At 39.5% G+C, this 24,697-nt stretch overlaps 1 protein-coding gene across 1 annotated transcript in view; it reads left to right on the top strand.

Moving 5' to 3' along the window:
- The window catches only part of LOC126100598 (probable ATP-dependent RNA helicase kurz), a 170,384-nt gene that overhangs the window by 14,787 nt on the left and 130,900 nt on the right, over positions 1 to 24,697 (top strand). Inside the window, exons 3-4 of the mRNA XM_049911225.1 lie at positions 11,298 to 11,573; positions 18,154 to 18,686. Coding sequence (XP_049767182.1) covers positions 11,298 to 11,573; positions 18,154 to 18,686 — 809 coding nt within the window. The remainder of the gene's footprint in view (positions 1 to 11,297; positions 11,574 to 18,153; positions 18,687 to 24,697) is intronic.

The following is a 24,697-nucleotide window of genomic DNA, read 5'->3' as shown; positions in this document are numbered from 1 at the left end:
ATATTTATACCTGCCAAAAGGGTATTCATGTACCTTAATCATCATCTCCATATCCCCTCCCCTTCGTATCTCTTGCATTACAGTCATGAATTATGGACAAAAAAGGGCAACTGTTGCTAAGCCCACATCACAGAAGTTGCTTGGCACTAGTAACACAATGGGACCGGTGGAATATACAGATGATATACTACTGGTATTTGTATTAAGTAGTGACACAAAAATTAATATCAAAGACAAGTACAGCATTGTAGTTCTTGAACTTCAAGGCTAATATCAAATTGTCTCCAGAACCTTTAAAAACAGCTTAAGTGTACTTATGGTATCAGCGGCCCATGTATTATGTGCAGATGTGGGAATTCATTGACATTGGTCATAGCCAGTTGGATGATAGTATTCAAGAGCCAATGAGAATTACTGTCTCTGGTGTTTTCAGTAGAACGTAAAAACTGATTAAATGGTTTCCGAATGAGCCAGTGATGAAGTGTGCAGCATTTATTTGAACCTCCACCATTAATCCTACACTGTAAACGCCTGAAACTGATGAATAATATTAAAGAAGAGGTGAAATAATTTTGTAAGCTACCTTCTTCATAGATGAATTTAACTTCCTTATAGGAGAAAAGCTGAGTTGCAGACAGGCACAACAAAAAGGCTATATTAAACGCATAAGCTTTTGGCCACAAGGCCTATTTATGAAATAGACAACATACACAGATTCACGCAAATGAGACTCTCGCACACATAACCACTGCCTCTGCTTGCCAGAGCTGGGCTGCTCTGCAACTAATCAGGAGATTAGAGGGGCGGAGGAGAAGTAAAGAAGGGGAAAATGGTCTTTTTTTTTTTTTTAAGTGGATGTGTTGATGGAATAGAAGGCTATGTAGTGTTGGAGTGGGAACAGGGCAGTGGGTAGATGGGTGAAGGACAGGGACTAGCAAAGGTTGAGGCCTGGGGTGACAGAAACACAGAATATATTGCAGGGAGAGTTCACCCCTGCGTAATTCGGAAGCTGCTGTCGATAGGAAGGATTCAGGTTGCGCAGGCTGTCAAATAGTAAGTGAAGTGAAGCACATTGCATCGGGCAGTATGTTCAGCAACTGGATGGTCCAGTTATCTCACGGCCACAGTTCGTTGGTGGCCATTCATGTGGAGAAACATCTTGTTAGTTGTCATGCTCGTGTAGAAATCAGCCCATTGATTGCACCTTTTTTTATTGTCACGTGGCTGCTTTCACAGGTAGCCACACCTTTGATGGGATGGGAGAGGCCTGTGACTAGACTGTGGAGTAGATGACAGTGAGAGGGTGTATGGGACAGGCCTTGCATCTAGGTCTATTGCAAGGATATGAGCCCTGAGGCAAGGGATTTGGAGCAGGAGTGGGCCAAGGATATTGCATACATTCGGTGGGTAGGATATTCCGCATTTCAGGGTACAACAAAGCCCTCATGGAGAATATGATTTGGTTACTCCAGTTTTGATGGTACTGAGTCATGACAGGAGTGCTCCTGCATGGCCAGAAGGTGGTTATGTGGGAGGTAATTGGAGAGAAAATGCACAGGAGATGTATTTCTATACAAGGTTGAGAGGATAATTATGTTCTGTAGTGGCCTCAGTTATACCCTTGGTGTATTTAGAGAGGGCTGCTCGACACTACGGATGCGACGACTGTGGATGACTTGGTTTCAGGGATGGGACTTCTTGGAATGGAATGGGTGGCTGCTGTAAAAGTGGAGGTAATGGGGCATCAGGTAGGTTGGATATGGACAGAGGTACTGATGTAGCTATCCTGTGGAGGTCAACGTTGAGGAAGGGAGCATGCTAGGTTGAGGAGGACCAGGTAAAACAAGTGTGGGAGAAGTTGTTGAGATTCTGTAGGAATGTGTATAGGGTGTCCTCAGCCTCACTCCAGATCACAAAGATGTCATCATTGAATCTAAATCAGCTGAGGAGTTTGAGCTTGTGAGTGGTTAGGAAGGATTCCCCCAGCTGGCCCATGAATAGGCTGGTGTAGGATGGTGCCATATGGGTGCCCATTGCTGCATCAAAGGTTTGTTTGTAGGTGATGCCTTCGAAGGAGAATAATTGTGGGTGAGAATATAATTGGTCTTGATGACTAAGGAGAATAATTGTGGGTGAGGATATAGTTGGTCATTATGATTGGAAGGAGCTTGTAGGTTTGGAGTCAGTCATGCATTTGGAAGGGTAATGTTCAGTAGCGGCATGACCATGGGTATTAATGATGTTAGTTTAGAGGGAGGTGTTGTCAGTGGTCTGCATCTACATTGGTACTCTGCAAATCACATTTAAGTGCCTGGCAGAGGTTCATTGAAACACCTTCACAATAATTCTCTATTATTCCAATCTTGTACAGCAAGCAGAAAAAACAAGCTCCTATGTCTTTTGGTGAGAGCTCTGATTTCCCTTATTTTATTATGGTGACCATTTCTCCCTATGTAGGTCAGCATCAACAAAATATTTTCGCATTCAGAGGAGAAAGTTGGTGATTGAAATTTTGTGAGAAGATTTCGCTGCAGTTAAAAATGCCTTTGTTTTAATGATGTTCTCCCCATATCCTGTATCATTTCAGTGACACTCCCTTCCCTATTTCACGATAATCTAAAATGTGCTGCCCTTCTTTGAACTTTCCTGAAGTACTCTGACAATCTTAGCTGGTAAGGATCCCGCACCGCACAGCAGTATTGTAAAAGAGGACGGACAAGTGTAGTGTAGGCAGCCTCTCTATTAGATCTCTTATACTTTCTAAGTGTCCTGCCAATGAAATGTGGTCCTTGGTTAGCCTTCCTCACAACATTTTCTGTGTGTTCCTTCCATTTTAAGTTGTTCATGATTGTAATGCTTAGGTATTTAGTTGAATTTATGGTCCTTAGATTTGAGTGATTTATTGTGCAACTGAAGTTTAACGGATTTCTTTTGGCACTCGTGTGGCTGACATCACATTTTTCGTTATTTGTGGTCAATTGCCAAGTTTTAACTATAAAGATATCTTCTCTAAATTCATTTTGATCTTCTGATGACTTTACTAGTCGATAAACAACAGCGCCATCTGCAAATAACCTAAGATGTCTGCTCAGATGGTCCCCTAAATCAGTTATATGGATGAGTAACAGCAAAGGGCCAGTAACACTAGCTGGGGGACAGGAAATCACAAATCCTGTCACATAACTGAGACAATGTTCCATAAGCAAGCAATTTCACTACAAGCCACTTGTGTGGTACAGTGTCAGAAGCCTTCTGGAAATTCAGAAATACGGAATCAATCTGAAATCCCTTGTCAATAGCTCTCAGTACTTCATGTGAGTAAAGAGCTAGTTGTGTTTCACAAGAATGATGTTTTCTAAATCCATGGTGACTGCGTGTTAGTAGACCATTTCTTCAAGGTAATTCATAATGTTTCAACTCAATGTTGTTGTTGTGGTCTTCAGTCCTGAGACTGGTTTGATGCAGCTCTCCATGCTACTCTATCCTGTGCAAGCTGCTTCATCTCCCAGTACCTACTGCAACCTACATCCTTCTGAATTTGCTTAGTGTATTCATCTCTTGGTCTCCCTCTACGATTTTTACCCTCCACGCTGCCCTCCAATACTAAATTGGTGATCCCTTGATGCCTCAGAACATGTCCTACTAACCCATCCCTTCTTCAGGTCAAGTTGTGCCACAAACTTCTCTTCTCGCCAATCCTGTTCAGTACTTCCTCATTAGTTATGTGATCTACCCATCTAATCTTCAGCATTCTTCTGCAGCACCACATTTCGAAAGCTTCTATTCTCTTCTTGTCTAAACTATTTATCGTCCATGTTTCACTTCCATACATGGCTACACTCCATACAAATATTTTCAGAAACAACTTCCTGACACTTAAATCTATACTCGATGTTAACAAATTTCTCTTCTTCAGAAACACTTTCTTTGCCATTGCCAGTCTACATTTTATATCCTCTCTACTTCGACCATCATCAGTTATTTTGCTCCCCAAATAGCAAAACTCCTGTACTGCTTTAAGTGTCTCATTTCCTAATCTAATTCCCTCAGCATCACACGACTTAATTCGTTTTGCTTTTGTTGATGTTCATCTTATATCCTCCTTTCAAGACACTGTCCATTCCATTCAACTGCTCTTCCAAGTCCTTTGCTGTCTCTGACAGAATTACAATGTCATCGGCAAACCTCAAAGTTTTTATTTCTTCTCCATCGATTTTAATACCTACTCCGAATTTTTCTTTTGTTTCCTTTACTGCTTGCTCAATATACAGATTGAATAACATCAGGGAGAGGCTACAACCCTGTCTTACTCCCTTCCCAACCACTGCTTCCCTTTCATGTCCCTCGACTCTTATAACTGCCATCTGGTTTCTGTACAAATTGTAAATAGCCTTTCGCTCCCTGTATTTTACCCCTGCCACCTTTAGAATTTGAAAGTGAGTATTCCAGTCAACATTGTCAAAAGCTTTCTCTAAGTCTACAAATGCTAGAAACGTACATTTGCCTTTCCTTAATCTTTCTTCTAAGATAAGTCATAAGGTCAGTATTGCCTCACGTGTTCCAGTATTTCTATGGAATCCAAACTGATCTTCCCCGAGGTTGGCTTCTACTAGTTTTTCCATTCGTCTGTAAAGAATTCGTCTTAGTATTTTGCAGCTGCGGCTTATTAAACTGATTGTTCGGTAATTTTCACATCTGTCAACACCTGCTTTCTTTGGGATAGGAATTATTATATTCTTCTTGAAGTCTGAGGGTATTTTGCCTGTTTCATACATCTCGTCACCAGATGGTAGAGTTTTGTCAGGACTGGCTCTCCCAAAGCCGTCAGTAGTTCCAGTGGAATGTTGTCTACTCCGGGGGCCTTGTTTCGACTCAGGTCTTTCAGTGATCTGTCAAACTCTTCACGCAGTATCGTATCTCCCATTTCATCTTCATCTACATCCTCTTCCATTTCCATAATATTGTTCTCAACTGCACTGCCCTTGTATAGACCCTCTATATACTCCTTCCACCTTTCTGCTTTCCCTTCTTTGCTTAGAACTGGATTTCCATCTGAGCTCGTGATATTCATACAAGTGGTCTTTTTCTCCGAAGGTTTCTTCAATTTTCCTGTAGGCAGTATCTATCTTTCCCCTAGTGAGATAAGCCTCTACATCCTTACATTTGACCTCTAGCAATGCCTGCTTAGCCATTTTGCCCTTCCTGTCGATCTCATTTTTTAGATGCTTGTATTCCTTTTTGCCTGCTTCATTTACAGCATTTTTATATTTTCTTCTTTCATCAATTAAATTCAATATTTCTTCAGTCACCCAAGTATCCCTACTAGCCCTCGTCTTTTTACTTACTTGATCCTCTGCTGCCTTCACTACTTCATCCCTCAAAGCTACCCTTTCTTCTTCTACTGTATTTCTTTCCCCTGTTCTCGTCAATTGTTCCCTTATGCTCTCCCCGAAACTCTGTACAACCTCTGGTTTAGTCAGTTTATCCAGGTCCCATCTCCTTAAATTCCCACCTTTTTGCAGTTTCTTCAGTTTTAATCTACAGGTCATAACCAATAGATTGTGGTCAGAGTCCACATCTGCCCCTGGAAATGTCTTACAATTTAAAACCTGGTTCCTAAATCTCTGTCTGATACCTTTTAGTATCTCCAGGGTTCTTCCATGTATACAACCTTCTTTCATGATTCTTAAACCTAGTGTTACCTATGATTAAGTTGTGCTCTGTGCAAAATTCTACGAGGCGTCTTCCTCTCTCATTTCTTAGCCCCAATCCATATTCACCTACTACGTTTCCTTCTTTCCCTTTTCCTACACTCGAATTCCAGTCACCCATGACTATTAAATTTTCGTCTCCCTTCACTATCGGAATAATTTCTTTTATTTCATCATACATTTCTTCAATTTCTTCGTCATCTGCAGAGCTAGTTGGCATATAAACTTGTACTACTGTAGTAGGTGTGGGCTTCGTATCTATCTTGGCTACAAAATGCGTTCACTATGCTGTTTGTAGTAGCGTACCCGCATTCCTATTTTCCTATTCATTATTAAACCTACTCCTGCATTACCCCTATTTGATTTTGTGTTTATAACCCTGTAGTCACCTGACCAGAAGTCTTGTTCCTCCTGCCACCAAACTTCACTAATTCCCACTATATCTAACTTTAACCTATCCATTTCCCTTTTTAAATTTTCTAACCTACCTGCCCGATTAAGGGATCTGACATTCCATGCTCCGATCCGTAGAACGCCAGTTTTCTTTCTCCTGATAACGACATCCTCTTGAGTAGTCCCCGCCCGGAGATCCGAATGGGGGACTATTTTACCTCCAGAATATTTTACCCAAGAGGACGCCATCATCATTTAATCATACAGTAAAGCTGCATGCCCTCGGGAAAAATTATGGCCATAGTTTCCCCTTGCTTTCAGCTGTTCACAGTACCAGCACAGCAAGGCCGTTTTGGTTATTGTTACAAGGCCAGATCAGTCAATCATCCAGACTGTTGCCCTTGCAACTACTGAAAAGGCTGCTGCCCCTCTTCAGGAACCACACGTTTGTCTGGCCTCTCAACAGATACCCCTCCGTTGTGGTTATACCTACGGTACGGCTATCTGTATTGCTGAGGCACGCAAGCCTCCCCATGGGGGGGTTGTTCAACTCAATATGTGTTCTAAAATCCTGTTACATATTGACATCAATGATATGGGCCTGAAATTTAGTGGATTACTCCTACTACCTTTCTCGAATATTGGTGTGACTTGTGCAGCTTTCCTGTCCTTGGGTACGGGTCTTTCATTTAGCAAATGGTTGTATATGACTGTCAAGTATGGAGCCACTGCATTAACATACTCTGAAAGGAACCTAATTGGTATAAAGTCTGGAACAGAAGACTTGCTTTTATTAAGTAATTTAAGGTGCTTCACTACTCTGAGGCTATTTACTTCTACAGTGCTCATGTTGGGAGCTGTTCTTGATTTGAATTCTGGGATATTTTCTTTGTCATTTTTCGTGAAGGCATTTCGGAAGGCTTTGTTTAGTAACTTTGCTTTGGCAGAGATTGCTTCCCCCATTAGGCACAGTTGCAGACCTCAGTCTGCCCACAGCAGACAGAGACAATGGGCATGTATACTTGTGTGAGTCTGTGTGTGTTTTCTGCTTCAGAAGAAGGCCATCTAACCAAAAGCTTAAATGTGTGGTAGCTTTTTAATTGTGCATCTCTGTGATTCTATGCTTCCTCCATACAATGATTAGCAATAAATATATCCTCCTCATAATACAGGGTGTCCCACTTGAACCTCCCTGATTTCACGGACCCATGAGGAAAAAACCAAAGTAGATACAGCAATGAAAAGTGCACCATATTGTAGAGAATCTTAAAGAATTTATATTCCCGCATCAGAAGTGCCAAGTATCATCGCCAGAGTGCAGCATGGTCGCATGAAGTGAAAATGGCACTCCGCAGCAGCGCGTGCAAGCAGTAGTGTGGTTTGCAGAAACAAAATCGCTGATTACTATCATATATTCATTCATATATATGAATGTGATCCACATGATGTGAAAACAATTAAGGAATGGTATAGGAAGTTTTTGGCCATAGGAAGTGTTCTGAAACATTCTGGCAATGCACGTTACAGAGTTTCAGAAGAGACAGTGGAGGACATTAGACAAATGTTTCTCAGAAGCCCATGTAAGTCAATTCATCAAGCATCTAGGCAACTTGGTGTACTTCAGTCAACATTGGATCGTGTAGTTCACCAGCGTCTGCATATGTGTGCTTACAAAGTGCAAATTCTGCAACATCTGACGCCGAACGCTAAACTGCGCCGACAACAATTTGCTGCGGATATGCTGCAGCGTATTGATATGGATGCCAGCTTCCTGGAAAGATGTTTATTCTCAGATGAGGCATCCTTTCATATATCAGGAAGGGTTAATAGGCATAATGTTCAGATTTGTGGTTCGCAAACTGCGCACATTGTCATTGAACATGTTCGTGATAGCCCCAAAGTAAACGTCTGGTGCAGGCTAATGCATGACAGGATTGTTGGACCATTCTTTTTTGCTGAACAAACAGTGAATGTGTTGGAGCAGTTTGTGTACCCTGAGATACGAGACTTGCAACCCAACATAGTTTCTCAACAAGATGGAGTTCTGCTGCATTGTCCAACGGCTGTTCACAAGTTTCTGGATAGGAAATTTCCCAGTCGTTGGATAGGACACAGAAGACCCATCGCCTGGCCACCATGTTCACCCACATTACGCCGCTTGATTTCTTCATGTGGGTATTCGTGAAGGACCGCGTGTATGCGACCAAAGTGGATGATATTCCTACGTTGCGACATCGTATCACTAATGCGATTGCAATAATACTAGAGGAAATGTTACAAAGAACTTGGCAAGAAATTGAATATAGACTCGATGTTCTTCATGCTACAGATGGTTCACATGTAGAGGTGTATTGATGATAAATAAATAAATTAATTCTTTGATAAGCTCTACAGTGTGGTGTATTTTTCATTGTCATATCTACTGTTTTTCCCCCTGGGTCTGGAAATCAGGGAGGTTTGAGTGGAACACCTTGTACTATTCACTCATATCCGTAGTTTGAGAGCACATACACTTTAGTAGCCATATGATGCTTTTCACTATTCACATGATTATACAGTAGCATAATTTAGCTCCGTCACAAATATTTTTAAGATCTTTTACATTCTGAAATTCATGTGTAATATTTATTCTTTGCTCAGTAACTTAATTAGTAATGAACAGACTCCAGTGAATTTTTATTGAATCCTGGCAAATATAAGTTTGTTGTCTACAAATAGTGATGACCACTGCACAGTTTAACTCTGGTCAACATATTGTATATATGTACAGAAATTGAATCTTCTCTTTTTTTTTGTATTGCAAAAGTGCATGCTGCGCAAGACACGACTGACCAGATTTAAATCTACTGTCGTGTAAGCATCATTTATGCAGCCTCTAGTGCCCAGCACCAGGTACAGACTTTCTACTTTCAAGGACAATTTTACCACAGAAAATAAAAAATCCAAGTAAAACTGGACAGTCATTTTAATAAGTTTTTACACAGGTACACTTCACAAATTGTATCATAAGTGATATGTAAGGCACCAAAATGAATCTTCACCCAGTTGTGTGTTTGCGCTGATATCGAACTTCCTGGCAGATTAAAACATGTACCAGACCGGGGCTCAAATCTGGGACCTTTGCCTTTCACAGGCAAGTTCTCTACCAACTGAATTGCCTGAGCGTGACTCACGACCTGTCCTCACAGCTTTACTTTCACATGTCTTATCACCTCCTCAGTCATACTGGTGTAACTACCCAGGCTGTGCCTAAGCCATGTCTGCACAGTATCCCTTCTGTCAGGAGTGCTAGTCCCACAAGTTCTTCAGGAAAACTTCTGTGAAGTTTGATAGGTAGGGGATGAGGTACTGGTGGAAGTGAAGCAGTGAGGATGGGTTGTGAGTTGTGTTTGGGTAGCTCAGTCAGTACAGCACTTGCCCACACTTGCCCCATGTTCGAATCCCAGACCAGTTTTAATCTGCCAGGAAGTTTTGATATATAAGGTTGTTATTCCAACAATAAAATTTACCTGTTGCATTTTATCCACACTTTTATAGAATGTATAAAGCTTGTTAACAGTAAGTACCATGTAGACATTTTATCCTAGAATATGTTCATCCTTTATTGCATAAGAGGACTCGTGGTAAAAGAACACTTACAGTGTACATGGTTTTCTTGTTGTGTGCTGCTGTTGGTAACTATTCATCCACTGAATGATGGGAAGTGAACGGTACAAATCATGAGTCAGTTGCTGGTAGCCAGTCAGAATGCTCGTTTGTAGTTACCTATGATTCATAAATAAAGTCAGCTGTTTTTTTATGTTAAATTGTAACCACATTGGTAGAATTTTCAGCAAAAATGGAAATAAGATCCATAAGTAGGTTGTCGCAGTGATGAACATCTGTCTCATGCTACATTACATATCAGTCTGCGACAGCAGTCGTAGTTTCATGTTGAGATCTGTTGGCTTCCCATAATCAAATTGTCACATTCCAACCTAACCTGGACCTTAGGCTACACTACAGGTCGGTCTTCAGCATGACTAGTTTTTTTCTCACCCTCAGTATCAAAAACAAATGACTTTCCATTTTCCACCCAAAGAAATCATTAGGTTTGTGGTGTCACCGCCAGACACCACACTTGCTAGGTGGTAGCCTTTAAATCGGCCGCGGTCCGTTAGTATACGTCGGACCCGCGTGTCGCCACTATCAGTGATTGCAGACCAAGCGCCGCCACACGGCAGGTCTAGAGAGACTTCCTAGCACTCGCCCCAGTTGTACAGCCAACTTTGCTAGCGATGGTTCACTGACAAATTACGCTCTCATTTGCCGAGATGATAGTTAGCATAGCCTTCAGCTACGTCATTTGCTACGACCTAGCAAGGCGCCATTACCAGTTACTATTGATGCTGTAAAACATGTACCGTCAAGAGCAATGTTCACCAATTATGGATTAAAGTTAAGTACTCCAGCAGCTACATATTATTTTTGCTAGTCTCATTTCCCTGTCCTGTTCCAGACCTCACGCCAGCCTGCGTGAGCTTAAACGCGTGCCTTTCGGCTTCCTCATAGTGGATTGGCTGTCTTGCCAATCCACAACAAGGTTCAGCATTTCTCGTTGGCTACCACATGCTATCTCCCAGTTGGCTACAACAAATGGAAACAGAATAAACCTTCTGTCCATTTACGTGGATAGACTGCTTGTTGGTTGTCAGGCCCATCTAGAAAACAGCACAATGTATTTTTTTCATACAAAATGCCAACAGCAGCACACTGCGGAAGAGCCTGGTTAACCATGTGTGCACTTTAGTTGGTTAAAAGGAGACAATTTGGTTGAGAGTTAGTGAAGCCAGTGAATATGATTTCATGAGATCAGCTATAATTCTTCTTATGGCATGCGTTTTACACATATTGTATTTCAATGACTGATTTCTGTTTGCCGTTTTGATGTCATGGGTTAAAGGAGATAGGTGATACCAGTGGGTTCAATATTTCCATCTCATTTAGTAAAAGCACATGTAATGACAGCCATACAAAGAAAATCAGTATCTCGTTGATGGAATACTTTCATTCCATTATGAGAATTATAACAGTACTGCAGTTCATTAGTATTAAATAATGTTAAAATACTTTCTTGATTAAGATGACATGCTATACACTGCTTGTTATGGCTTTTTATGGATTTTACTGTAGTATATTAATATTTGTTTGTAGCGTGCCAACTTACTGGAAGCCTTATCTAAAGTACAAGCTTCACCTGAAGTTCTTAATCAGCTGACATCCATTACAAAAATACAGACAGAAGGTCTAAAACGTCACTTGTCAGAGTCTGGGAGCAGCACAAAGAAGAATACAGAGCGGCTGAATGTGGAAAATGGTACTGTTTTGAACAGCATTAGTGGCAGCGCAAAGAGGAGGCGACTTTTAGCAAGTGCTGAAGAGGAAAAGAGTAAAACGTGTAGCAACAACCCAAATGTTGTTGGTTTGGAAGTAAGTTTTAACCTTTGCATGTTGCTATAATTAATGAAGACATTAGGAATGTGTACAACAGCCTTACAGTACATTTAAATTTTCATAAAATTTGGTATTAAAGTTGTATCTAGCTTGAGTATGTCAGAAGTTTTTGCTACAACAATCCCAAAAAGCAAAATTGGATCCTTCCACAAGCAAGATCGCATAAATACTTAATTTTCAGGAACCAGTTTCGACACACTTTGCTTTCATTAACTGCTTTTTAAAAGTTTTTTCTTACAAAAAATGTTCATTGTGAATTGAAATCTCATACCAAGTTGTCATATTAGTTGATAAAATGTAGCACATTATGCAAAGGCTTGTCATAGATACAACATTTATAGTCAAGAAACAACTAATGCACATGGCCATGTCCATATATGTACCATTCACAGATGATTGTTAAGCCTTAAAAATTACAATATACAATGAAATATATAATAACACATCTGTTTATGTTAGCATGACATGTTCCATCCGATGATGATTCACCTTAGTGGGTGTAAATGGTATCATATACAACATCTAAGGTAAATCATCAAACAATGGAACATATCAAGCTAATATTTGCAGAAATGTGTATATGGCACCATGTACACTGTCTAAGGTGAATCATCAGCAAGTGGAACATGTCAAGCTATCATAAATAGATCTACTATGGTACATTTTACTGTATATTGTGATTTTTAAGACTTAACAATCATCTGTGAGCACTACGTATATGAACATGGCCATGTGCGCAAGGTGCTTTTTGATTGTTTGATTTATTTCTGTCAGATCTTTACATAAAGTGCTACAACTTATCCGCTAATATGACAACTTGACATGAGGTTTCAACTCATGATGAACATGTTTTTAGCAAAAGTTTTTGAAAACCAGAAGATGACACCCAAGTGTGTCAAAACCGGTTGTCAAAAATAAGGGAATATTTATACAATCTTGGCTGTAGAAGGGTTTTTACAAAGTAAAACTAAATTGCTCCTTCTCATTTCTCAACATGAGAAAATTCGATCAAAACTGGGTTGTAACGTTCAAAAATAACTAGCATCGCTCCGAGGATGGTTTCTTTAAGCTTCCTCAAAGAATTATGACTCAGACAGATTGAATCCTTCTGTCTTCTTAGGTTCAAAGTTTGTGCACTACAGGCCACACAGATATGCTTCATGGTGTTCCTGGTGAATAACCAACACAAGCAAGGACACTTCATGTTGCTTATCTTCCTTCTTTGTCAGTTCGGTAGCAGTAAGATGGCCCTGGAAATGCAACAGAGAACTAGTTTGTGAAAGTAGTTTCGTGTCACTGTATCAGAAACCAGATCACATGCCATATTTTTTTTCCCAATAACAGTACACATCAGGTATTTTTGCCAAGCTATTTGAAAACACACACCTAAAAGCTGCCCTGGCTCAGTGGTGATAATGTCAATACTTGTGTCCAGTTTCTGGGTACTGAATTACTGCAAGTGGGAGATCACTTCTTGAGGGTTATCTGCCAGAAGTTGCACAAATGGATGAGTTTCTGGACTAAAGTAACCATCAGTGTAATGCAGCTCTGCATCTTCTAGCTAGAACATCATCATGTTTTACTGAATTAAAAACAGCCGACTCTTGCAACACCTGTGCACTAGAGGAAGTTTCTGTGCTGTTACAAAAATTGTTAACATTATTGTCATCAAGTTCAGAGAAACCAATGCATTGAGATCAATGAGAACATCAAGAATGTCATCAATCATTAACAGAAACTAAAAGAAATATCTAAATGTCACAGAGATCTGCATATTACAATTGTGTAATGTAGTTCATTTCTACATTTCATGTATATTTCAATAGACATAACCAAAAGAAATCAAGTAATTTGTCCTCTGGTTCTTAATTATAGGGATAATATTTAATATGTACTGAATAAAAACACATTATCCACACAAACAAAGGATCTTGCATGCTCTGCATGACTGAAGGGCAACCAACTTCTGCACTGGTGTACCTAAGACATTACAAACATAGCCAAAGGTGATATTTTTACAGCAGTTCCAATTATTCCTCCTAGAATGTGATGCATGGCTTGTACAAGTGCATAGCAATGGGCATTGGTGCACTAGCATAGGTTGAATACCAATGGAATCCATAGAAACCTTATGTTACATACATGTAACGGCATCTACTGTAGGGTTGAATTAACAAAATATTGTAAGAAATTTGCAGATATTAATGTATGCCATTAACATTGCTTTGTTAGAAAGCATAGTTGCATTGGACAAAGGAAAATCATCAATTTGGAGGAAATAGTGATAAGCAGCAACTTTTATATGAGAATGTAAAAGCGCTAAATGACTTTACTAGAGTAAAGTCTTTAAGTTAAAGAAAATCTAACGTACAAGGGGAGATACAGGGTGCCAGTAAAGTCCCATTACCATTCAAAAAGTGCAGTTTAGAAACTGTGAGAGATAGTCCACCCTAGTTTGTTGTAAAACTTTTAGCAGCTCTCATAGTATTTTTCTGTTATGCCAAAATTTCAAAGTGAGTCTCATTCATCACTTGTATTACATCAAGGGGATATTCAAGTTCCGTCCATGTATGCATCAGCAATGAATCGTCAACAGTGCTGGTTGCTTCATTAGTTCCTGTGCGAAAGGTAGCAGAGACATTGATTAGTGTTGCGCCCATACGATTTTTGGTGCAATGTCACAAAAAGAAGTATAATGGCATGGCATTGGGAGAGCATGGGGACCATGCAATGGGACTACCATGACCGATCCACCTTTTGGGAAATTTGTGTTTCAGTACATCCCACATTTTCAAAAAATCTGGATGTACACCATTATCCAGGAAGATGATGGGTGACTGTAGCTCTTTGATGTGCAGTAGCATGTCCTGGTAAACATATTGTGTTATGATTTTCTCTGTGAAGCAAGTAGGCCTATCACTTCACTGTGCATTAGGCCATGTCAAACATTAAGCTTTGGAATATTACAGATGTGTTCATGGGCGATATGTTGGTTTTCAGAGCACCAAATCCTGATGATGTGGTGATTAACATGTCCAGAAATGCGTTGCTTCATCTAAAAACAGGCTATTTTTCAGGTAATCATTGTTAGAGTCCATGCTGGTCAGCATGGAATATATGAATGCATTACACTAAAGGTGACTGTTTGGATGAAATGCTTGGTCCATTTGCACTTTGTACACTAAAAGGCATAACTTTGATCTTGCTTCGTGCTATTCATGTGGGGACGATGAACTGACTTCTGGGGTCTGCATTGAAATGCACCTTGCAGTCTGTCAACATGTGGATGAGATACAGGGGACATCCATTTCAATGAAGGTCTTTGACACTGCCTGTCTCTTAAAACATTATTGAACTACTTCATTATGCTTTTTTTCACTGGTCGTGTCTTCCCGCACTGGTGTCAATAATTCTGCAACACTGTTGTAACAAATTTGGATTCTGCATACCAGATGAGACCTTGTGCCTTCTCCTCATCTGCCATTATTTTGATGTACTCAAGGCCAAATCAGCAACAAGCACAAAGCAAAAAATCTTCAAGAGCAATTCACAGGCGGGTGGCTAGATTTGTTGCTGGTAGGTTCGAACAACACATCAGTGTTATGGAGATGGCACGGGAACCCAAATGAGAACCTCTGCAGTGGAGGCAATGTTCTTTTTGAGAAACATTATTGAGAAAATTTAGAGAACTGGTATTTGAAGCTGACTGCTGAATGATTTTACTGCCGCCAACATACATTGCGTGTACAGACCATGAAGATAAGGTACTGTACTTCCGCACAGACGTGATGACTGGGTGTTGTGTGATGTCCTTAGGTTAGTTAGGTTTAAGTAGTTCTAAGTTCTAGGGGACTGATGACCATAGATGTTAAGTCCCATAGTGCTCAGAGCCATTTGAACCTTTTTTTTTTTTTTTTCCCCCCATACAGAAGTCGTTTTTCCCTCACTCTAGTTGCGAGTGGAACTGGAGAGGAAATAACAAGCAGTGGTACAGGATACCCTCCACCCCACACATGGTGGCCTGCGGAGTATCTGTGTAGATGTAGATGTAAACATTTTACAACCAAGCCAGATTCTCTAATATTTTCGCAGTTGTGATTTTTTAAAATGTACCCTGTACAAGTGTTAAGGAAATTATGTACCTTAAACTGTATTTTATTACAGTATATGATTAATAATGGTTTTGATATCTTGTACTAAATCATTTATTTACAAATATGGAACATCTTGCAAACAAGCATTTAAAAAGTGCCTTGGAGTAAATATAACTAATAATATAAAGTAATCAAAAAGGATGAAAACCATGAATCTGTCATTGCTACTGTGTTGCATTCAGCTGGTACTAACTGTTCTACAATGCCTAAAATATATTTATATTGTGATAATCCTACTGATTTAATGTGTTTTATTCTTCGAATATAATGTAATTAGATCTGGTGTTAACTTACTACTTAATGAAATGAACTTAAGCATCAAGCTCCTAATATTTGAATAGATAAATTAATGAATCAGAGCTGGAGATGTTTAAAGTTGTGTTTCCAGTTGTTTACTATTTTGAAAGGCATCCTTGACAGATGTGAAACTTTAGAACTATTTTGTTGCTTTGGCAACCCCCAGTTAGGGGCAGTCTATTTGTCCAGTTATGTTTATCAATGTATGTCATGTGTGATCACATGTCAGAATGAAGTGAGTCACAGGTAGCTCAAATGCTAATGAAAGAAAACTCTACTGTGTGTAGGCTACCAGTGTGTCTGTACATGATGCCGAATGTGAGACTGAAAGCTTCCTACCTTTCAGAGAGTTGAACTGAAAATATTCTGCAGCTGGTTTCTTCTAACAAGGCACCTCCATTTCAACTAGAGACTAATATCTGCAAATTTTTTACAGTAAAAAGTACATACATTTTTATACTTCATGATCTTCAAACTGTCAATGCTAAAGGTTCTATCTACTTTATTTATTATGAATAGTTTAGTTCAATGTTATTACACACATCTAAAGAAGTTTTGCATCACCTTTCTTCCAAGAGTTCTGGAACTTGTACAGAAAATTGGAATAGAGATCAACATAAACATCATTTCTGCCCTTTTTATTGCTCATGAAAACCACACATTGCATGTTGTACCACCATACAGTGTGACCTTCAGAGGTGGTGGACCAGATTGCTGTACACACCGGTACCTCTAATACCCAGTAGCACATCCTCTTGCATTGATGCATGCCTGTATTTGTCGTGGCATACTATCCACAAGTTCATCAAGGCATTGTTGGTCCAGATTGTCCAACTCCTCAATGGCGATTCAGCATAGATCCCTCAGAGTGGTTTTCGGGCCACGTTATCCATAAACAACCCTTTTCAATCTATCCCAGGCATGTTTGATAGGGCTCATGTATGGAGAACATGCTGGCCACTCTAGTCGAGCGATGTCGTTATCCTGAAGAAAGTCATTCACGAGACGTGCACGATGGGGTGCGAATTGTCGTCCATGAAGATGAATACCTCAACAATATGCTGCTGACATGGTTCCACTATTGGTCGGAGGATGGCATTCACATATTGTACAGCCATTACGGCACCTTCCATGACTACCAGCAGCATACGTTAGTCCTACATAATGCCACCCCAAAACAAAGGGAACCTCCATCTTGCTGCACTTGCTAAACGGTTTGTCTAAGGCATTCAGCCTGACCAGGTTGTCTCCAAACATGTCTCCGATGATTGTCTTGTTGAAGGCATGTGTGACACTCATCAGTGAAGAGGACATGGTGCCAATCCTGTGCAGTCCATTTGGCATGTTGTTGAGCCCTTCTGTACCACGCTGCATGGTGTCGTGGCTGCAAAGCTGGACCTCACCGTGGAGTGAAGTTGCACATCATGCAGCCTATTGCGCACAGTTTGAGTCGTAACACGACGCTCTGTGGCTGCACAAAAATCATTATTCACCATGGTCGCATTGCTGTCAGAGTTCCTCCGAGCTGTAATCCATAGGTAGCGGTCATCCACTGCAGTAGTAGCTCTTGGGCAGCCTTAGTGAGGCATGTCATTGACAGTTCCTGTCTGTCTGTATCTCCTCCATGTCCAAACAACATCACTTTGGTTCACTCTGAGACGCCTGGATGATTCCCTTGTTGAGAGCCCTTCCTGGCACAAAATAATAATGTGGACGCCATCAAACTGCGGTATTGACTGTCTAGGCATGGTTGAACTACAGACAACACGAGCCGTGTACCTCCTTCCTGGTTAAATCATTGGAACTGATTAGCTGTCAGACCCCCTCCGTCTAATAGGTGCTGCTCACACATGATTGTTTACATCTTTTGGCAGGTTTAGTGACATCTCTGAACAGTCAAAGGGACTGTGGCCTGTAATACAATATCCACAGTCAACACCTATCTTCAGGAGTTCTGAGAACCAGGCTGATGCAAAACTTTTTTTGATGTGTGTACATTTCATAGTTAGTACTTGTATTTTTCAAGTTGTACAACATAGGATGTCTAAATGTATTCAGTTTCCAGTTTGCACACATGAATGCTACTTACACTGTTAATTTTTCAGGACTCGGATGGCAGTGATGATAGTGATAGTGAGGCTGAAAGTGTTAGCAGTAGTGGAAACGAGACTGAACACGAAGAGGCAGCCAGTAACTCTTCTTCAGGTGTTGCTGTAAAGTCAAAAGTAGATAATATATCTGTTGAAATGGATAACATGACTAAAACTGAGAATTTAAGGGATTGTGTGTTAAAGTCATCAGAAAATAGCCCCACAAAAAGTGTGACTAACAGAGTGCCGCCTGTTGATGCACCCCATAACTGTGAAAATGTTCCTACAGTAAACAGCCAATCTGATAGTGGTACTGTTGTGAAGAGTGCAGAACCGACCAGAAAGAAACCATGTCAGCCAGCTGTTTTTGTTCCTGTTCACAGAACTGCTGAAATGCAGGAAAGTAGACTTAAGCTTCCAATTCTAGCTGAGGAACAGGCAATAATGGAAGCTATTAATGAAAATCCTGTGGTTGTACTCGCAGGTGAAACTGGTAGTGGAAAAACAACTCAAGTGCCTCAGTTCCTGTATGAGGCAGGATATGCCAAGTAAGCCTTTAAAGTTAATGAACTTCACAAGTTGTACAATAACAGGTACACCAAAATGGAAACAAGATATAAAAATTAATTGAGATAATCATTCATATGCAGAAGAATGATGCGTGGCACATAGAATAACTTAACAGTAGAGAGGTGGCACTGGCTGTCAAGCTACTGTTCTTTTTCTAGTGTAAATATAAATAGGTGCGCACACAATTCACAAACACGTCCACTCATAGCATGCTGTAAAGTTACTCCTCTACTTTGCTGTAATGCTGATAAAATGTAAGCTGTGTCCTACCGCAGAAACCGATATGAAATTACTGTCCTTGTCACACCAACAGATGTAAAGCTTTTTGTTTCAGTTATTTTAATTAATTTTGTGGCTATCAGACTTAAGTATTGGAGCTTTACATAGAGAACATGATTCATTATCAAATAAACCTGACTGTGTTCCTAATATGAACACATCTCTGTTATACTTTTCAGCTATTAAAGTTATTCAGTTGCAAAATGGAAAATGTTTCTTTGAAATAACAACAGTGCTAGTCAAATTACTTTGTTTTATTGCCTCTTCAGCATGTTGACACAAATCCCTAACAGTGCCTGGAGTGATGGAGTGTTGCATTAATAGGTAGGTCCATTTCGCGTTCATACTGAGGTAACCATTGGTATCTTGTGATTATTTGTTAATTAAACAGGTAATCACTGATCATAGAATCCTTTTAATTTATGTTCATTCAATATGTTCCTCCATAAGGGCTATTGATTAACAAAGATGGTACTGTTTCAACCACAAATGGCAGAACAAATCCTGCGCACCTTTTTTGCAAAATGACTGAATTACTCATAACGTCAGAGATAGCAGCACTCCTTACATTGGGGTCAGTTTATTGAGTACTTGGCTCTGCAAAAGTGTGTACTTATACTAGTAAAAGAGTGTTAGCTTGAAGATTATTTGTGTCTGTCTGCTGTTTTATGTTTGTGTGTGCTACGCATCATTCACCTATGTGTGAATGCTTGCCTTTACTCATTTATTATTTCATGATATTTTGTGTATGGGGGGGGGGGGGGGCACCAAAGGAATTTATTAATACAGTGCTCTACTGATTTGTGATGAAATAGATTCACGAATAGAAACACTCTTGTTTTAAATCATTTGTTAAATTATGAACCGGTCTCCAACAATCATGTTACATTGTATAAGTTAATCAGAACATCTCATTGAGCTTTAGTTTATTCAGCTGGCACCCAGCTATGTGATTGGAATGAGTTATGCTAAGAAACACTAAACAAGACTCAAGAAATTACATGTTATCTCTTGTGTAGGAATTAATCTTTCTGTATGAAGACATTTTCAATGTGTTTATAAGTATGTTGTATTTGTGTCTCAATTGATGCATATCCAAGGCATTAAGATGAAAACCAGTTCACTGTATCAATGTATAAACCTTCAGGCAAATGTCATTCTCATTAATTCATTTACATCTATTCTCTACAAACCACTGTAAATTCCATGGCGGGCAATACTCCTGGTTCTACCAGTTATTAGGGCTTTTTCCTGTTCCACTGATGTATGGAGCACAGGAAGAATGATTGCCTTATTACCTCTTTGTGTGCTGTCTTTAATCTAACTTTGTCATTTCAGTACCTATGGGAGAGACATATAGAGAGCAGTTTATTCCTATATTTGGCACTTAATAGTTGGTTCTAGAAACTTTCTAAGTAGGCTTTCATGGAATAGTTTGCATCTGTCTTCAAGCATCTGCCAGTTTAGTTGTTTTAACACTCACCGACAGGTCAGTCACACTTGCGACCATTTGTGCTGTCCTTCTACATCTGCATCTACAACTACATACATACCCTGCAAGCTACTGAATGGTGCATGGCGGAGAGCGCCTTGTACCACTAATAGTCATTTCCTTTCCTGTTCCACTCACAAATGCAGTTTTAGAAAAGCAACTGTGTATATGTCACTTTATGAGCCCTAATTTGTCTTGTCATATCTTTATGGTCCTTATGTGAAACGTACATTGTCAGCAGTAGAATCATTCTGCACCCAGCGTCAAATGCAGTTGTATAAATTTTCTCAGTAGTGCCTTGTGAAAAGAACGTTGTCTTCCCTCCGGGGATTCCCATTTGAGTTCACAAAGCATCTCCGTAATATTTGTTGTTGATTGAACCTAATGGTAAGAAATCAAGCAGCGTGCCTGTGAATTACTTCAATGTCTTCCTTTAATCCAAGCTATTGCAGATCCCACACACTTGAGCAGTACTCAAGAATGGGTCATATTAGTGTTCTATATGCAATCTCCTGTATGGATGATATAAACTTTCCTAAAATTCTCCCAATAAAGTGAAGTCGACCATTCACCTTCCTTACTACCATCTTTAAGTGGTCATTTATTTCATATTGCTTTGCAGTATTACACGTAGATATTCAATTGATGTGACCGTGTCAAGCTGCTCACTACTAATAATGTATTCAAATGTTACAGAATTGTTATTCCTACTCATCCACATTATCTTACATTTTTCTATATTTATAAAATTCTGATGTCCATCACATCAACTAGAAATCCTGTCAAATCATCACGTATCCTCCTACAGTTACTCAGTGATGACACTTCCCTGTACACCACAGTGTCATCAGCAAACAACTGTAAACTAGTAGTCACCCTTACCTATATAGAGAATAACTGTAGTCCTGTAACACTTGATAATGCCCTTGTCTCTGACAGACAGGTGCCATTGAAAACGACATACTGGGTTCTATTACTAAAAACGTCTTTAAGCCACTTGCTTATCTGGGAACCTACTCCATACACTCATACCTTCATTGATAGTCTGTAGTGGGGTACCATGTCAAATACTTTCCGAAAACCTAGGAATGTAGAATCTGCCTGTTGTTCTCCGTACGTGGTTTGCAGGATGTCATGAGAAAAGGGCAAGCTGAGTTTTGCATGAGTGATGCTTTCTAAATGTGTGCTGATTTGTGTACAGAAGCTTTTCCACCTCGAGGAAATTAATTATATTCAAACTCAGAATATGTTCAAGAATTATGCAGCATGTTAAAGATTATGTTAAAGATATTGGTCTGTAATTATGTGGAGCCATTCTTTTACCCTTCTGATACATGGGAGTAACCTGCACTTTTTTGCAGTCGCTTGGGAGTTTGTGCTAGGTAAGAGGTTTGTGATAAATGCAAGCTAAGTAGTGGGCCAATGCTGTGGAGCACTCTGTGTAAAACTGAATTGTGATTCCATCTAGAGTTGGTGACTTGTTTGTTTTCAGTACTCTTAGTTGCTTCTCTACACCAGGGATGCCTGTTACTATGTCTTTCATATGGGAGTCCGTGCAGTGGTCAAACAATGATTTATTTGTACGATCCTTCTCAGTTAATGACTTCTTAAATGCGAAATTTAAAACATCAGCTTTCCGTTTGCTGTGTTCTATGGTCACACAAGACTGCGTCAACAAGTCACTGTGTAGAATCCTTTCTAGCAATCTTATGTAGGACCAGAATTTTCACAGGTTCTTAGCAAGACCTTTCGCTAAGGTATGATGGTGGAATTTGATGTAAAAATCTCAGATCAAACTTCTTACAGCCTTTATTTGCTCATATTAATGTAGCTTCAATGTTGCCTTGTAGTCTTATTTGGTAAAAGTCCCACAGTTTTGATCGGTATTCTAGGATGAGTTCCACAGCTGTTTTGTATGCAATGTGCGTTGTAGACTGATTGCGTTTCCATAGTATTCTGTGTATGAACTGCAGTCGCCACCTGCATTACCTACAACAGCCTATGTGATCAATCCATTTTGTGTTCCTGTAGATTTATACACACAGGTATATTGGCATTAGTTACCCAATTGCAAATGTGACTCACTGGTATTGTAATCATAGGATTCTACTTTTTTTTCATCTTGGAAGTGCAGAATTTTACATTTCAGAGCAGTTAAAGCAAGTTGCCAATCTTTTCACCACACTGAAAACTTATCAGTTCATGGTTTCCTGACTGAAAAGTATATCTGCTGCAATGAATTTTTTACTTTCCCTGTTCTACAAAAACATTTATGTTCCTTTGGTTGTATTTTTTCCCCCCAGCTGAGACAACTGGTTGTGAAAAGCTTTATGTTTGTGTCATCTTAATGAATGCTAATTTTTTTTACAATACATCATCCCCATCTACTAACTAGGATAGAACAAAAATGACCAATAAACTGGATTACTCCTATGAAAACATGAGAGATTCTCAGACACACTATGCTTACATGATTAGCATTACTCTGTGCTCGTTGATTAGGAAGATTGTTAGAATCATTGCAAACTCACTGCCACCACCTTAATTCTTGAAACATAAACACCCCTTACAGAATCATGCATGGAATTACACTATGGCATTCTTTATGTAATCACCATCTAGAAATCTGTTGTTTGTTTGATTCTGTTTTCTTTCCTGTAGTACCTAGAACTGACGGTACACACTCACAACAGTTCTGCCAATCAGTGGTGACTTGGGAGCCATGTCCATGCACTATATGTTTCCAACACAGCTTTTACATATTTTTAAGAAATACTGCCTTTTCTTAAGTTCAATTTATATCAAACAGCATGTGTTCCACCAGAAACATCAATGATGTGAAATTCCACTCACACATTTTCTCACAAGATACCCAAAATATGTGGGCCAAAGCAGTTACATAAGTGCAATATTTATTCTCTTCCAAAAAGCATTTGACTCACTACAAAACACACATTTATTATCAAAAGTATGGTCATAAGTGAGATTTGTGACTGAACTGAGGATTTCGTGGTAGCAAAGACACAGCATGCTATGTTGGATGGAGAGTCATTGACAGATGATGAAGTTGTAGCTTCTGGTGGGCCTTGAGAAAGCGTGTTGGGATCGTTGCTGTCCATGGTGTATATTAATGACCTTGCAGACAATACTAATACTAAGCTCAAACTTAAAAAAAAAGAAGAAGAAGAAGAAGAAGAAACTGCAGCAATATTTAATCAGATCTTGAAAAGATTTCAAAGTGGTGGAAAGATTGGCAACTTGCTTTAAATGCTCATATATGGAAAATTAAAAAAAGAAAGAAACCGTGTTCTATGGATACAATGTCGGTGAACTACACTTGGGATCAGTCAACTCTTACAAATACCTGGGCTTACCAGTTTGCAGGAATATGAGAAGGGAGAATCGCATATTCGGAGTTACAGGTAAAGTAGATTATTTCATTGGTAGAATACTAGAGAAATGGAATCATTCTGCATAGCAGATTGCTACAAAACACTCATGGGACTCATGTTGCTCAAGTGTGCGGGACGCATGCCAAATAGTACTAACATTCAATACTAAATGTTTACAAAGAAGAGAAGTACGAATGCCCACAAATTTGTTTGACTCACAGGAGAGCATCACAGACATGCTGAGAAAAGTTAATTGGCTAACACTTGAACGTAGACTCAAATTATCCTGTGAAAACCTGCTTGGTAACTTGCCAGAATCAACTTTAAGTGACAAAGCTAGGAATATGCAGTACTACAATACTTTATCTGCAGATATCATGAAGATAAGGTTAGACTGATGTGAATGGAATAGGAAAATACCATGATAACTGGTACAGTGTGAAGACACTTTGCCATGCACATCATAGTGGTTTATAGAGTATGGATGTAAATGTGGATATCACTGGCACCAACAAGAAAATGAAATAGATTTTTTTAAGGTTTGGAACCAAAAAATTTATTACTTAATAAATATTATTATACATTAGAAACTATCAATTCTCTTGGGCATATGTGTTACCAGGGAAAAAAGCCATTGCAATAATGGAAAGTACTATACCAAAAAAATTATGAGGCAGTACTGCTGGCCAGTGCATACATTAAGGATCTAAAATGTATAGAACTGCTCATAGACACATATAAAAGAATCCCAGCTTTCGTAACTTGGGAGAAGGTGATAGGGCAGAGAAGGTTAAAAGCAAAGAACAGACCTTTCATACCACAGGAC

The sequence above is a fragment of the Schistocerca cancellata genome, chromosome 9, assembly GCF_023864275.1.
Source record: "Schistocerca cancellata isolate TAMUIC-IGC-003103 chromosome 9, iqSchCanc2.1, whole genome shotgun sequence".
Classification (NCBI taxonomy): domain Eukaryota; kingdom Metazoa; phylum Arthropoda; class Insecta; order Orthoptera; family Acrididae; genus Schistocerca; species Schistocerca cancellata.
Note: the sequence above shows the minus strand (reverse complement) of the source record. Positions and strands in the feature narration are given on the sequence as shown.